The sequence below is a fragment of the Miniopterus schreibersii genome, assembly GCF_964146895.1.
Source record: "Miniopterus schreibersii genome assembly, chromosome: 2".
Lineage (NCBI taxonomy): Eukaryota > Metazoa > Chordata > Mammalia > Chiroptera > Miniopteridae > Miniopterus > Miniopterus schreibersii.
In genome coordinates this window covers 173,514,826-173,532,217 of record NC_138102.1, presented here as the reverse complement: position 1 = coordinate 173,532,217, position 17,392 = coordinate 173,514,826, and the positions used below count along the sequence as shown (strand labels likewise).

General features: G+C 37.2%; 1 protein-coding gene across 12 annotated transcripts in view; it reads right to left on the bottom strand.

Annotated features, from left to right (window-relative positions):
* The window catches only part of MYBPC1 (myosin binding protein C1), a 77,084-nt gene that overhangs the window by 22,373 nt on the left and 37,319 nt on the right, over positions 1-17,392 (bottom strand). For all 12 annotated transcript variants that reach the window (XM_081130302.1, XM_081130309.1, XM_081130305.1 and 9 more), the window contains 9 exons: positions 13,955-14,121; positions 12,190-12,322; positions 10,537-10,661; positions 9,483-9,588; positions 8,324-8,490; positions 6,760-6,922; positions 5,697-5,803; positions 5,246-5,379; positions 348-507 (listed from right to left, as the gene is read on the bottom strand). In XM_081130302.1, coding sequence (XP_080986428.1) covers positions 348-507; positions 5,246-5,379; positions 5,697-5,803; positions 6,760-6,922; positions 8,324-8,490; positions 9,483-9,588; positions 10,537-10,661; positions 12,190-12,322; positions 13,955-14,121 — 1,262 coding nt within the window. The remainder of the gene's footprint in view (positions 1-347; positions 508-5,245; positions 5,380-5,696; positions 5,804-6,759; positions 6,923-8,323; positions 8,491-9,482; positions 9,589-10,536; positions 10,662-12,189; positions 12,323-13,954; positions 14,122-17,392) is intronic.

Genomic DNA, 17,392 nt, shown 5'->3' with positions numbered 1-17,392 from the left:
AAAAAACAGAATAAAATAAAAGAGAGAGAGTGTGTGCAAAGAAAAACGTTAACTGGAAAATGTGTTTTGGTGATAATCATAGAAGCAGTGTTACTTCTGAGTATTTTTGCATGTTCACTGCAATATGTTCCCCATGCCACACAAAAAAAGAGAAAGGAAAGAAAAAGAGAAGGAAAGGAAAGTGGCAAAGGTAGAAAAAGAAAGGCAGTGACTTGTAAAATATAGCTATGCTATGTTTCTCTTTGTTGTTCTCCCCAGAAAAGCTGAGAGAATCAAGAGCTGACAGTCTACTCGAGATCTAGACATGCCAACTTGATTTTAGAAGTTTACTCATCCAGTGGACTTACCCACAACTTTAATCTTGATGCTTGCATGTGCTTCTCCAGCTTCATTTTTCAGATTTATGTTGTAAACACCAGAATCTTCTCTTTCAGCTACATCAATAACCAGAGTGCTGCTGTCAGGGTAAGATTCTGCTCTGATCCGGCCACTGCCCTCCATAATGGCCTATGGAGAAAAGCAGTAAAATGTGATCCGATCTGTACAGCAGCAAGGACTATGCCAGAGTGCCCCATAGCTTAAGCTGCACATGGGACTAATGCCTAAAATACACATTCTTGCCCAGCCGGGCGTGGCTCAGTGGTTGAGCGTCGACCTAGGATCTAGGTGACTGGGGTTCGATTTCTGGTCAGGGCACATGCCCGGGTTGTGGGCTGCAGCCGATCAATGGTTCTGTCATCATTGATGTTTCTATCTCTCTCTCTCCCTCTCCCTTCCTCTCTCTGAAATCAATAAAGATATATTTAAAAAATAAAAAATAATAAATAAATAAATAAAATACACAGTCTTAGTTTAACCCTCCATCAACTCTAAGGACAAAGGTATCATCCCATTTTACACATGGGAAGACTGTGGCCCACGGCCACATAGCTGAGAAGCCGTAGAGCTGGGGTTTGACCCCAGAGCCCGCCAATCATGGACTCACCAAAGAAAAAGTTGGAGGGCTAAAGATATGAGTATGGAGTGTTATTCTAGGAGAGAAGTCTCTTTGCACATGAAATTAGGAATAAATTCATTTCTGCAAACTAAATAATGATTCCCCCCCCCCCATTTTCTCAAATGTCTTGAAATATTTAAAATATTGAAAACGTTTGAAGGCTGCAATGCCAATTTTTCATACAAGTTATTGAGTATTGAGTTTTCCCTTCCTATAGGACGTCCACAAAAGAATGAGCTTCTCATTCCCAAAGTAAAGACAGCGAGGTGAAGCCTTCTACTCTATTTTCTTTTTTCCCTTCTCCTGCTCCTCCTTCCTTCACTTCTTTCATTCCATTTTTCTTAAACCAGAATTTAAAACAGCATTAGTGGTTTTTTTTTTATTCCCAAGTTATATCTTCAATACAATGAACAGCCAGTAAACAACGAGGCAAAACACAGACGATCAAGGTAACTTTAGGTAATCTATTTCCCACTAACTGGTAACTCTCTACTCTTTTGTCTCTGGATTAGAACTCATACATCTTCAATAACAAAAGACTGCGGCAACTGTAAGAATCCCTGAAATAGTTTTTGTAATTTTTCTGTTTTATAATAGAACATTTTATCATATTAGCCAAATTCTAATCTTAAGGTTATAAAAGATGTTCTGCTTTTTTTCATGTGGAAAGAAAAATATTTAAGAGGTGTTACATTATCCTCTTCAGTTTTCTATATTTTATTTTGTTCATTGTTGTGTTATAATTTACACAGAATAAAATTCACACTTTTTGAATAGACAGTTCTATGAATTTTGACAAATTTATGTGATTGTGTAACCATCGCAATCAAGATGCCGATGATTTCCATCACTCCTCACGGTGTCCCCGTGCGCCTTGGGAGCCATGTGCACACCTCACCTGTTGATGGACATTTGCATTGTTTTCAGCTTTTGGAAAATACAAATAAGGCTACCGTGACCATTTGTTCCAGTGGATTTTTTATATGTTACATTGGATTTTCTACATCTATGATTGTCAACTGAATATAAATACAGTTCTACTTCTTCTTTCTAATATGGTTACTTTTATTTCTTTTTCTTGCCTGATTGCCCTGGCTAGACCTCCAGTACAGTGTTGAAGAGAAATGTTCCTGTTCGTAGGGGGAAAGCATTCAATCTTTCAGCATTAAGTAGGGTGATAGCTGCAGAATTTTCATGGATGTCTTTATCACGTTGAGAAAGTTCCTTTCACTTCCTAGTTTGCTGAGAGATATTAAACTGTTGGATTTTGTCAAATGTTTTTGTGTCTATTGAGGTGATCATACTTGTTTCACTTAGTTTGTTAATACGGTAAATAATATTAATCGATTCAAGTGTTAAACCAAACTTTGTATTCTTGGGATAAACTCTACTTTGTCATAATGTATTATTCCTTTTACACATCATTGGATTCAATTTGGTAAGTTTTGTCTAGAACTTTTGCTTCAATGTTCATGAGTGATATTGGTTTGTAGTTTTCTCTTCTTGTAATGTCTTTTTCTGATTTTGCTGTAAGAGTAATACTGGCCTTCAAGAGTGGGTTGAGAAACACTCCTATTCTCTCTTCTCTGATTTTCTGGAAGAGTTTGTGTAGAATTGGTATTATTTATTTATTAAATATTTGGTAGAATTCTCCAATAAAGCCATCTTAGTCTTGGGATTTTTTTGTGTGACAAGTTTCAACTACAAATTCCATTTCTTTTATAGATAGAAGGCTATTCAGTACTGATTTAGCAGCATTTCACAAATTCTGGTATGTGGTGTGCTCATAAGTATTTTCTAATTTTCCCTGTGATTACTTCTTTAATCCATGAGTTGTTTAGAAAAATGCTACTTAGTTTCTAAATATTTGGGAATTTTCCAGATATCTTTCTGTTATTGCTTTCTAATTAATTCCATTGTAGTCAGAGAACATACCTTGCATAACTTGAATCCTTTAACATTTATAGAGACTTTTTTTATGGTCTATCTTGGTAAATTTCCCATGTGCATATTAAAATTATGCCCATTCTGCTTGTTCAATGGAGTGTTCTAGAAAATGTCAATTAGGTCAAGATGGTTGATAGTATTCTTCAAATCTTCTATATCCTTAATGATTGTCTGTCTTCTTGTTCTATGAACTATTGAGAGAAGAATATTGAAATCTCTAATTTATATATTTCTCTTTGTAATTCTGTATCTTGCTATTTTTTTTCCTACTTGTCCCATCTGTTCTTTATGCTTCTTTTCTGCCTTCTTTTGAATTAATTGTTTTTGTGATTGCATTTTATGTCCTTTGTTGGCTTATTAGCTATAAATCTTTTTTTATTTTAGTAGGTCCTTTAGGTTATAGTATGCATCTTTAACTTTTCATGGTCTACCTTCACATGATACTGTAATACTTCATGTATAGCAAACAAAAGAAACTTACAATAGCATACTTCCATTTCACCTCTCCTGATCCTTACCTCCATTTCTCCCTACTTGACCTTAGGTTTTTATTGTTATAAATTTTATTTACACCTAGTTACACCTATAGTATAAGCCACACAGTGCATTGTTATTATTTTTGAGTCAATAATCTTTTTAAGAGACTTAAATATTTTTTAAAAACTCTTATATATTTATCTGTATTGTTACCATTTCTGATGCTCTTTGTTCCTTTGTGAAAATGTTTCATCTGGTATCATTTTCCTTCTAACTTAAGGATTTCTTTTAGCATTTCTTGTAGTGAAGGTTTGCTGGTGATGATTTCTTTCAGATTTTATATATCTGAAAATCATTTTATTTTGCTTTCATTTCTGAAAAGTATTTCTGCTGAGTACAGAATTCTAGGTTGACAGGTTTTTTTCTTTAAAAATGTTGCTTTACTATACTCTCAATTGCCTTGATTCCAGAGAAATCTGAAGTCATCCTTGCCTATATTCCAGTGTTTTAAATGACTTTTTTCTCTGTCTACTTTTAAGATTTTTTGCTTACTTACGAGTTTAGAGAAATTTAATTATGCTGGGTCTTGGTGTCATTTTCTTAATGCTTCTGTGCTTGGTTTTAATTGAGCTTCTTGTATCTGCATTTATAGTTTTATCAAATTTAGAAAAAATTTGGCCATTATTTCTTTAAATATTTTCCTGGCCCCCTTTTTTGGAAACTCCAGTTGCTCTTATATTTGACTGTTTGAAGTTGTCCCATAGCTCAATGATACTTTTTTTTCTCCAGAAAATAGAGGAGGAAACACTCTCCAACTCTTTGCGGCTGATGATGATAATGATGATGATGATGAAGAAATTAGTTTTAGAACAGATTTAGGTTGACTCCAAAATTGAATGGAAAGTACAGAGAGCTCTCATACAACCTGTCCCCACATATGCACAACCTCCCCAACTACTAACATCCCATGTCGGAGCAGACATTTGTTGCAAATGATGAACCTACATTAACACACTGCTACCACTTAAAGTCCATAGTTTACATCAGGGTTCACTCTTGGTGTTTTGCACCCTGTGGATTTTGACAAATCTATCATGACATGTATCCATAATTATAGAATCATAAAGCGTAGTTTTGCTGCCCACAAAACATTTTATATAGGAAGCCACAGGGTCATGTATGAGCTGGTACAGGCCACCGCTCCGACCTTACTTTTCTCTCCCTCACTCTGCCACAGCCACGCCGGCTCTTTTTATTCCCCCCACACATCAAGCTCATTCTCTCCTTTCGTCCTTTGCACCTGCATTGACTTCACCTGGAAATATCTCTCCTTTGCTCTTCACATAATTGGTTCCTTGTCGTCATTCAGAGAGGCTGTTGTCATTCACCACACAGTCGCTTGCTAATCATATTAGCCTATTTTTGCTTAGTTTTCATAGCACTTATTACTATGCAAAATAATCTTGTCCACCTACTTATTTAATAGTTCATTGTCTCCTTCTCTTCCATCCCATTCCCTGACATTCATTAGAATGAAAAATGGAATCTTGTTCACTGCACATAGAAACATGCCTGGTCACCTGGTAGGTGATTACAAATATGAAAAGTAAATGGATGATTATTACATTTGCCTGAAAACCAGTGAGCTTTCTTTATCAAAGGAATTATATTGTTGCTGGACCCCTGTACAGTTACTTGCTGCTTCTTTCACCCGACTAACGGAGGTCAGGAAGTGAGGTGGGGAGTGTGCGTGTGGGGTGTGTGTGTGTGTGTGTGTGTGTGTGCGTGCGCGTGCGTGCGTGCGTGTGTGTGTGTAGAACAAACCTTATCTGCTCGGCTCCAAATAACTTTAGGAGGAGGTTCTCCACTGATGGGAATCTCAAGACGAAGCTTGTTCCCTGCAATTACTGTCACTGTATTGTCAGCATCAAGACCATCCAGGTTGATTTTAGGAGGATCTGGAATATTAAACATGGCCTTTGTTATCAGACAGTCATTCCCATGTGAACATCTGGGCTAGTACTTGGCTAGTGCCAATATTTTATCTGGCCAAAAAGAATGTAAGAGGAGTTAATGTATATAGTGCCTGGCACCTTGCAGAACTACTTCATTGTAAGATTTCTTAAGAATCAATTATTATGATTAGTGATCAGTAACAGTTCATGTATTTTTTTTCTTTAAATATCACACAGTTTTAAATATGTTACAATTCCAAGGTGAACAAAATCAAAAATAAAAGATCGGGACTCTGCCAAGACTTCTTTTATCTACTCACCAATAACATGAACTTTGGCAGGCAAGGTAATAGAGTAGGCATCTGGTGTGAATACATAATCACCTTCATCCTCAATGAGAGCATTGTCTATCACTAATTTGTGGATTCTAAGGAAATGAAAAAAAAATATTTCTAAGACTTTGCAAAGATTTGAATTGTATATGATCCAAACCGAGGAGACACCTGGGTTTTATCTGTTAACTTGTTTAGTGCAGCCTGGAGAGAGAATAGTGTGAAGTCTTAATTATCCTATTTGTTGATCCATATTAAGTATTTATTTTAGACTATATGGAATTATCTCTACAAATACAACTTACTTATTAGTCAAGAATCTCTTATTCCTTTTTTTTAATCTCATAGCATTAAAAAATCTAAAAGAAAATATCTCACTAATGCTATACTTTTAGATTCTAGAAATTATTAAGAATAACCTTGACTTTGGCTTTATATAACAAACCTAAGAGCAATACTTCTTAACTTTACTGAGGTCATGAACCACTGAAAATCTGATGGGCACAATCGATCTTCTTGCTGGACAAAAACAAGTATTTTTGTAAACACATAATTTGCTTACAATTTCAGAAGATTTATGAGGGCCCTTAAAGTTCATTCATGATCTCTTTAGGATCCATGGATCCAAGTTTGAGAACCCATGCCTTAGATTTTTTGCTAGATTTTAGGATATTTTGTCCCCTCCTAAACAAGAAAAAAATTGTGGAAAGGTCATGTGATACTTATTGGTTAGGGACAAATAATCCAATTCAAACAGCTCCTCAGCTAGAATTCAGTATCATTCCTCTAACCTCATGTTTAGATAGAATCTGTCAGTGGGTTTTGAATAGACAAAGCACCACATCGTAAGGTGCAGACCCAGGATCGATCAGGACATGACGTACAACAGAGAAAGCACACACTCTTGCTATTTGGAAGCAATGAATCAGAACTAGATCCTTTCCCTATGACTCCTCTTCAAACATCCTTCCTTGCCAACTATGTAATTTAGGAAGGGAAGAAAGTAAAGACGGGGGCCAGACCTCACTTAGGGATCGCCTCGCTTGCTTACCTTCCTTTGTGTACAACTTTTAGACGGTCACTCTCCTGAACGGGGAGTCCATTTTTAGTCCATTTTCCTGTTATGTTTTCAGAGACTTCACACTTCAAGCAGATTTCTTTTCCAAGTTTTACAGTCTGATCAGTTAGAGGTGTCAATATCTTCAGAGGCTTCACTACAGAAACAGTAGACGGTTATAAGTGCCAAACTCAATCTAGACAGGCCAAGATGGTGTCATTTCACAGTGGTACAGTCAGTTTTGCTGTTAATGATTATTTTGAAAATGAGAATTTGTTCTAATGCAATTAATATATTAGGGGACAATTGGAGAGTAACACAAATTTCATGTTTGATTACAGACAATTTCATTCATGACAAAGATTAGGTGAATTCAAAAAACTGCACCCAACTGAGCTGAGCCAGGTAGGACTGCGCAAAAAGCCCCACCCACCCCACCCACACAACTCAAATGTCCCCAGCCACCTCAGTTCACCCCTGTGACATGAGCCACACCAATGCACAGCTGAGATTACCATCATCCATCCAATTTCACATAACCTCTGTCCACCATTTCACAATAGCTCACAAGGCGCAACACTTCTGACACCACTTTCACAAGCAAATGTCAGGTCTTTTTAAGGTAAAGGGCCATATACACTATACTATTTATTAACCATTTAACATGTGTAAAACTGTGCAAATGTTTTTTGTTAGGTTCTTATTGTGTGTTTTTAAATATGTTGCTGACAAAATTTTTGAGGGTTATGCCCATAACCCCATTTCCCCCACTAGTCCTTTGGTTTTTATTTCATGACTTTGGATAGCAGTGATTTTTAGAAATGCGTATGTTGCATTATCACAGAACTGATTGTAATTGTTTTAACTGGATGCAAATAACAGTTAAGGATCTGCGTATGGTTATAAAAACCTTTTTTGATATTAAACTAAAATGGCCACCACTCCATGAAACATAGGAGTGTGCCGAAATTACTTCTGAATAATTCAGTGATCATATGATCATCGAAAGGGACAGGCTCTGCCATTGAGAACTGACTAACAGTGGGCATTTGGGGAAGTACATTAATTCTCTCATGCTTCTAAAGTATATTCGCAAATTAGCTCTTACAGTGCTCTCAACTGAGGCCTATTAGTTGAGTAACTTCTCACCTCAAGTGTAATTGCAGAATGTTGAATGTTTACTTAATGAACAGATAGCAAGTGCACCTATGGATTAAGTAAACCTGATCAAGATTTGATATCGTGTCTAAGTAGTTATCATCTATTTATATGATTTAGAGATTAAAATATTTCATAACCATGGGTAACTTCTCTGGCAGGTGGTTTTTATACTTCCTTCTCAATATTGGTGCTCTATGGTTAAGTTAAATAGTCGGTTCTTTTCTCAGAGACCCTGATTGATATGACACAGACACTCAGCTAGAATGGAATTTAATTTTACAGAGTTAAATCTGCCACAAGTAGAAATCAAATAGATGCACATTTTTCTACAACAGAATTAACAAATGCAACACCATTAGTAACCAACATGGAAAACATCCAAGGAAGTCACACTTACAGCCAACACTAAGTTTAGCGGATGATTGTCCTCCTGTTGTCATTACAGAATATTCTGCACTGTCGGCCTTGGTTGCTCCTTCTATGATCAAAATGTGTTTTTTGCCTTCCACTTTAACTTTGTATCTTGATTTTGGACCAGGGATGATTTCCTCACCATTCTTAAACCTGGGTTAAAACAGATTATTAAAAAAAATTTTTAAATAAATGACCCTTCAGGAGATGGACCTCATTGGTCTCGTTTTTCCCACATCCCAGTGTCTCGCAAAGTGTCTAGCAAGATACCAGACACTCGAGAACTATTTATTGAATTAAAGAATATATACATCAATCCAGCATTGAATATTATAACAAATACTGTCTGAAAGACTACATTAAAAGAACATAAGCCCCTTCTTTCCACTCAAGATCAATCAGATGACTATGCTAAGAGAGGATAGCACCCATGTTTAGGCTTTTGATGTATACTGGTGAGAACAACATTTAGATACATTTTAAAGATAGCTATGATTCCAGATTAGAATGGACAATCTACGCTGTACCAATTACTCTGTAGTACCAATTGACTCCAGCCATGTACTTTACTGTACTTCTCAACAAAACATTTTATTTTAGGATTCTGAATCTTTTAGTCTTTAATTTTGAGGTGACTCAAAGAGAACTTGAGAAAACACTTCCCAGCTGACAAAAAAAAATTGGTTTTTATTTTTTAAAGTAACTGATGATTCTCGGTCTGAAATATTTGTCTGAAGTACTATAACAATAAAATGATTAAGGAATAAAATGAAAAAAACAAAGTATATTTTCCATGTCAGTTGCCAGCATGGTACAGTGAGGGGAAGCATGGGCTAGAGGTGAAGAGCATCTATGGGCTTTGGGGTTGAACAGACCCGGGCAACTTTGAGCCATCCATTTATTATTAGAATGTGCCTACTTCCCTACACTCTTACCAATACAAATTTCCAGATTCTTTTTAGTTTCATAAGTAAAAAATAAACATCACAATATCTTAGTATTGTTTTAGTTACCATTTCTACTAACACAAATGAGATTGAGATTCTTTTCATATCTGTAAATGCAATCTCCTGGTCCCCAGACTTTGAAGGTACTTTTGTGTGTGTGTCTATTAAAAATGAACAGACCTCAGCAAAGCTATTTACCATTTTACATTAGCATCATCTTCAGACACCTCACATTCTAATTCCACTCTCTCCCCAAGGTAAGCATTTGTATCTTCCAGCTGTTTGGTCACCATGATTGGAGGCTCTGGTATGAAAAAAAAGAGAGAATCAGAATCATTAAATGTCCAAAACCTGCCTCACAATCCCAAATTTATTCACAGAGGAAAATACCGAAGCAAGAAAGTATCCTACCACAGAGCTATGATTAGTTAGATGGTGGCAGAGAGTAGGTGGGGTCTTTACGACTTTCCTTGGCAAAGTAAACAGCTGACAACCCTGGCTAAATGTTCCCAGTTACCCAGAACTCTTCAAATCAAATAAGTTATTATTCTAGAGAGCAGACAAAATGTATCAAACATCATTGGGGAAGGGCATGCAAATAAAATACCAAGTGGTAGACATTTCTGATGAAGAACCTTTAAGACTAAAATTCTTTCATTCTGGTTCTAGATGGATGGTAGATTGCAGAGTTGTCCTAAGCAAGGGTGCCTCACAAAAACATAAATAAAAACAAAAACAAGTGATGCCTGGCTTCACGGACACCCCCAGCTCTTTCCACGGTGTCTTAGTAAAATGACAGTCTTTAGAGCTCTCAGTGCCAACCACTGATGCCCCTTTAGTTATGAAGCTGGTTTCAAGAGAAATCTATTTTTTATCAGCTGAGTGTGTGAGATGAGGATTACTCTGTAGACTTCATTGGGTTTCAGAAGCTATCAATAGAATAATTATTTTGTAAATTCCTGTTTGCTTGAGTCTAAACCTCCAGGCATTTGTACTCAGCAGTTTTTCTCTCTCCTTGGCTTTTCTAGTCTTCAAGGAACCTGAAGATGCATTAGGATACACATTAACTGCCAGTGAAGAGGAGCTTCAATGCAGAGTCAATAGAGCATCCAAACTAAACCATCTCTAGAGATGCTACTTAGCTCTGATCTGGAGCTCAAGAGCTCACCTGGGCACTTTGATTCCAATCATTACCCCTGGGAGGAGGCCAGCCATCAGCTCTTGATGGCTACAGGAAGAGATTTCACTTTACCTCTCACAAAGAGCTCGGTGGAACATTTCTCATCACCAGCCGTCACGTAATACTCCGAATCATCTGTTAGACTACAGTTATTGATGAACATAATTCTCTCACATCCTTTATGTTCAAAGATGTATCTGTTTTAAATAGGAGGAAGATAAACAGAGTCCATAAACTTGATGTATTGCCAGAAAATTTGGCTTATAATTCGATAATGCTTGAAAGACAGGGATATAATTTTGATCTGCCATTTATGAAGCACATCTTACATAGTTTAATGAACAGCAAAATTGAAACCGATTTTTATCTTTACAACACATCATGTAATTCATATGTATGCTTACACATAATATCTAATTTCAGTTATTTTCTTTTACATAAGGTATTTCAAATATAAATCAGTGCTTGTATATTTCCTATTAATATTTTTAACCCATTTTTGGAAAATAGGGTTGGCTGAGGTTGTCAGAAATTGTCAAGTCTGTACGTTGTTTAAAAACGAACAATTTATCTACTTTGCAGAGGGACAGAGTCCTGATTTTACTCCCAATTCACTGATTTCACTCCTTGCCTAGCATAGTGACACAGACTTTTGGGGGCAAATAAATGATTATACAGTTTAAGTAATAATACGAACTTAATCATTAATATAGACAGTAATTCTATAGAATGTGATAGTCTCTTAAATGAACTTAAGAACTGGTGTTATCATATCACAGTTACCATCTATTAAAAAAGAACTTGGGTATTTGGAAATTAAAAAAACTAAAAGCCAAGAGGATTGCAAAATTTCATTATGTGTGACTTGGATCATGGATGGGTGTAGTAGGGCATTGTAAACGACTACAGAAAAAGGCTTCATTTGGAAAACTCTGAAATTGAAGACTCTAAGAAAAAAACACTAAACATTTTCTAGATAAAGATAACCAAGTAAAATGATGTTTTTAGTAAATTCAGGTTACCTGCAAGAGATTTTTACCAGGACAAACGTTATTATCACAAAGTCACTCTGTAGGCATGGGCGCATTAAGAAAATGGAAGCCACCTAATTGTGCTACAGAAGTGACAGATTTTCAGGATCAAAGTCTTTTGTAAACACGCATGTGGCTCCTGTTAACTTAAAAAAATATGTTGGAGTTGAAAATCTCTCCGGCTGAGAAGGATCTCTGTAAAGCAGCTTCATAATGGACTAGCGATACCATCAGACATCAGGGATTAGTCTGTCTCCTTCATTTGGGAGAGGGCCAAGCAATAAAAAAAGAGGCTTCTGATGCTACACTGGAGAAACAAAAGTTATCTAATTATAAAGTATGACTCCCAGCTGGTATGTCAAATACATATTTCAAAATTTTTCAAAATTTTATTCTAAAAAATTAAGAGAATTTGGGTAACATTCTGAAATAATCACATGTAACCTGTAGTGACACAAAACCATAATTGGGAGTCACCTGAAATAGTTTGTATAGAATTAAAATCTAAAACAAGGTTTAATTTAGATAGTGGTATAGTTTTAATGGTTCCAAAATATATGAAAAGGTTTTACTCTACCTCTATATGATTTTGCATTGTAAAAGTTAGATAAAAAGAGCTTTATTCATAGAGAATTAAGTCAAAGTACTGTTTGATTCATATAGTTATCACTGATTATTTGCAAAGTTCACTTACTTGGTACTGGGTCGAATTTCTTGACCATTCTTAAACCATTTCACCTCCAGCTTTGGATCTGCCAATTCCACAACAAACCTTACCCTGCCTCCTTTATCAACCTGATATGCAGGATCAAGAATTTTGGCAAAAGCTAGTAGAGAGAAGAAACAAAACTATCTTAATATGAATATACATATGCTAAGAATTTAGTCAATACATGTGTGATAACCCAAAGTAAAATGAAAAATTAAGGCTCCTAATCCTTCAGGGAATGTATAATATAAAGCATCCAAATTATCCCCCTAGCATAATTACTGTCAGGATTATTGGTATTACCTTTGTATGTCTTCTATGTCATGGGTAGTTTTTTTAAATCACAGAATTTATGAGCTAAGTTCAATGACTCATAAGATTAAATTGAATGCCTTTGACTAATTGAAATAGGCTTATCAGATATTTTTGTACTGTGGATACTTGCCCAAATAGTGGCACGTTTACAACACCCATTACATATATAGTCAGGGACTCAGGATTTCAAAAAATTTTAAATAACATAGAGTATAGGGGTTTTTAAAAATATTATCTTTGGAAGGTTCTAAACAAAGGTAGTTAACTTCTTTTTTTAATTTCTTTTTTTTTTTCTGAATTTAAAGATAATAATTCTCATTTAGACAGCTTGTAAAATAACTGTAAGTGTGGAATGCCTCAAGAAGTTGTCATACTCGCATTTCCATCATTCCAACTTTATTATACTACTGCTCAAACAAGCTCATATTTTCACAAGATAAAATAAACACTAGCTTTAAAAAAGTCATCTCTCACATACCTCAAGACATTAATGCAGAGGTAAGTGGCAAGGATAAGAGGGTGGGGGTGGGGGGAAAGATGCCGTGTGGCTCTGCGCTTTAGAATTCACCTGTCTGTGACTCAGGGCGTCGGCCACCTCTCAGAAAGAAACCTTGAGGCGTCTGAGAATGGCCAGTTATGTAAACAAGACAAAAACAAACCACTTCTATACTTCTCTGGGGCCATTTCTCAACCAGTTTACAGGCAGGTTTAGAAATAAAGGGCAGCCCAGCCGGGCGTGGCTCAGCAGGTGAGCATTGACCTAGGGTCCAGGCGACCGGGGTTCGATTCCCGGTCAGGGCACATGCCCGGGTTGCGGGATCGATCCCCAGTCGGGAGCCTACAGGAGGCAGCTGATCAATGACTCTCTCATCATTGATGTTTCTCTCTCTCTCTCTCCCTCTCCCTTCCTCACTCTCTGAAATCAATAAAGATATATTTTTAAAAAAAAAAGAAAGGGCAGATTTTAAAAATGAAGTGGTGAGATTCTTTAAGTTCTATTTGAGCATTAACAAACAATAAGCTAGACTAGGACTGATATGTTAACCTGATATGTCACAGACCGTAACCGACCATGACCAAAGATCAGCGACAACGGGACTGTTGAATATTCCATTATACGCTGCACGCGGTAGTACTTCAATGTAATTGTTACCTTAACCCTTCAGGCGCTTGCCTGCTGCCGACACGGCCAGTGCAGCGTCGGGCAGTGAACTGCTTCCCCTGAAGCCGAAGGTAACCCAGAGCAGCGTCGCTCCTGAGCATCCCACCCATCCGGCCGCACCCCAATCCCAGGGCGAGAGAGGAAGGGTCCCCGCGGGGATTTCATCGCCACGTGTTCCGCCGGCAGCGGAAGCGGAAGCGGAAGCGGCCCCGAGGCCCCGCCCCGCGCCGCGGCCCCGCCCCGCGCCGCGGCCACGCCCCCGGGCCGGCTCACCTGCGCTCTTCTTCTCCACCCTGCGCATGCGCTTGAGCCGCTTGAGCATGCCGCGCAGGTCAGTGATGCCGTACTGGAAGGCGATCTTCTCGTACTCGTTGGGGTTGGCGTTTTTCAGCAGCTCCCACACGTCTATCTCGGGCTCTTCCTCCTGCTGCTTCACCTCCCTGACCGGGGAGAACCATGGCCTAGTTTAGCGGCTGCCCACTGGGCCTGACCGCCAGGAAGGTAGGGCCCGGGTTTTCGGTCAGTGCTGCAAGCTCTGCTTAGGATCTGGGTACTTAAAAAGGCCGGAAGCCTCAGGGAGGCTTCCCGATAAAGATCAGGTATGAGCACTTATATTAACACTCCCCTTTTCCTAGTGACAAGCACATTAGGGGGACCCGAGGCCGTCAGGAAATAGCCTGAAGATATTTTTACTTACTTTCAACTTGAAAGTCCAGAAGGTGGGATTTGAGGAACTTAAGCTCAGTTTTCACTAGGATATGGTGGTCGAACAATTGTGAAAAGTAGATTGGGAGCTGGAAGTTTTAAATAGGGGCCTATGAAAGAAAAAGGCTCTCTACCTTCGCTGCTGTACGCACCTTACCTACCTATCTATACACGGAGACAGTTCACATACAGTACACACGCCTTTGGATTTTGCAAATAGCATGTTTCTTACCATATTAGTAAATGTGTACGTTAACCATTTTTGATGTTTTTTCAATGCAAAAAATATTTGGAACTGTCACGAAGGGTTTTTTTGATTGCTTTGTTTTTCAAATGATTTTTGGGGATGCGTATGCTTTTTAAAAGAATTTTTGTTTCCCCTAAATTGTCAGGGGAAGAGAGGAATGACGCCAAACATGTTTTCAATTTGAAGTACTGTCTTGAAAATTTTAGGACAGGCTTGGTATGAGCCATAAAGATAGAAATGTTAAACTTTAAAGCAAATGGTTAAGGGGATAGTAGCTTCTTAGTGTAATTATCAAAATTATGATCCAAAACTTCGATCACTGACTAGAGAACATGTGGAACATGTAAAGAACATATACAACTAAAAAATATTAGATTTAAAGTACACTTGTCTGCCCTTATTTTAAAACCAAAAAATGAAACAAAAACTCAGGAATAAACACTCTTTAGGAAAAAAGATCCTTAGGGTAAATGCAAAATATAACTTAAATTGATTTTCTTCACTGGCTAAACAGTCCTGATTTTGTTTAAATTTAATTGACTGTTTTTATCAGATTAATTTGGAAATGTTACAGCGACTACTTACTGTGAATAATGCTGGTTGGGATATGATTTTCTAGAAAAACTGGTCAACACATCTTAAACATCAGTGTGAAAACAGATTCATGCTATCATGTTAGTAAAACGATGGATTACATATGTTCGCATTGTCACATGAATCACACCCGTTTCAGTTTCCTGAAGAAATGCTGGATTGCAATCATGGGAAGGGGAAAACGTAAATAGTAACATGGAGTTTAGGGTGACGTTAGGCAAGAGTGACTTGCGAATGCCTAATTTCCATCCTCATGTAAATCATTTTGGCCAGTGCCTGAGGATGCTGAGGCTAATCTGGGAAGTGGAAGGAAGTGGGAGGTCACTGGTCCATCAGCAACCTTTGTGGAAAGGACTAGACAACACCATTAGGAAAATGTGCCTCTCCAAAACTCAAGACACAAGTATTCATCTCGTGGAAATAACACCCTCTATTAACATGGGAGAATTAAAATGCTCAGGAAAATTGTACTCAAGTTGGAATATTGGTACAAATTGGCCAGAGCTAGTAAATCGACTGCCTGAAAGCAGTCTGAATCTCAAATATGTCTTTTAAATACTTTGTAGGAATTCTCGGAGAATTGCAATTAATATGAGCATGTACATATATGTGTATATTCTCTGTGGGTGTTTCCTCAGTCCACTTTATCAATGCTCTAACAGCCTCAGTATAGTCCCCAAACTGTAAAATTATGCCATAATACGTTGTGTTAAATTTGTATTTCAGTCAAGAAGAATTAGACATATATACATTTCAAGTACCCTCCTGACACTGGTGAAAGGATTTAAAGATAGCAAACTAGATTAAAATAGCTAAAAAGAGGCACAAGTCAAACACTGAGGCATACCTAGATCCATGAGGTGAATATTGATATGCTGGAAGCCAGTAATAAAGGTCATTTTCAGTATGTTTTCTTAAGTTTTGTTGGTAGATTCATAGAACCGATCATCCTTCACCATCTTTTTTTCATTAAAACGCCAAAATATACCTCACTCTGCCACATTCTTAATTTTATCACTTAACTGAATCCCAAATTCCTGACTGAAATATTCATTTTGTACTGGAACATGAGACCAAGCCTCCCATTGGTAGCATTTCCTTAACTCCTCCAGAACGTATCTTTTCATATGTGGCTGCAGATGGCCCTACCTGCCTGGCTACATTAATTTGTAGTAGGGAGAAAATTTCAGATTTCTGTAGGCACTCTGATTCCTTTCCAAGCACCGGGATTGACCTATATAACATTCATAGTACTTTCATCTACATCAAAATTTCTATAACTTTACGATCCCAGTGAAGTACAAAGCAGTTACAGAAATTTTATGTAGAGTAAAACTTTCAAGTATTTATATAGGTCAAATCCCATAAAGAGATGCTGCCTAAAAGATTTCCTCTGGTTTAGTTAATGTCTCTTTGAAATACACTGGCTTTGTTCAGGGCAGGGATATCTCTTGTATAGAGGTGTTGGTTGTAATGATATTTATTCAGATGGGGATTTTGCCAGAGACTCTTAGAGGAGTAGAAATGGTAAACACGTGTCATTACCACAATGAAAACATATGCAATTCACAAATTAGTAGGAAAACACAATTTCTAAAGTTATATTGGTGGATTAGTATAGTATATAAATGAATATATTCTTATGTTAACACCAATCTAGTTATGAGTCAAAATCATAATTAGGGGATGTAAGGAAAATGAGAACTGGAGACATGTTGGCTGCCCATGTTTTCAAGTAATTTTTTTTCTTTAGTCATTTTCACCATTAACTATATGATGTCTTTTACTCTGCAAACTACTAGTAGACCTAGTCTGTTCTTTTTTCTTTCTTTTACCTTTTAATCAGGGTATGGCATTTAATAATCTACTGTATCACATTTTTATTGATTGATTGATATGCGTATGTGTCTATTTTGTTTCTTTACAAATATAAGCTCGTCAAGAGAAAATGTCACATTTTTGGTGGAAGTGAATATTTGACGCCTACTGTGAGCCATGCCCATTACATTTAATTCTCACAGTAATTCTATGAAGTCGTTTTTATTCCCCACATTCACAGACATGGAAACCGAGTCTCAGAGAGGACGTATAATTTGACCAAAGTCATGTAGTCAGTAAATGGTTGAGCTGAGACTCCAATCCATGCTTTTACCACTCTTCTTTCC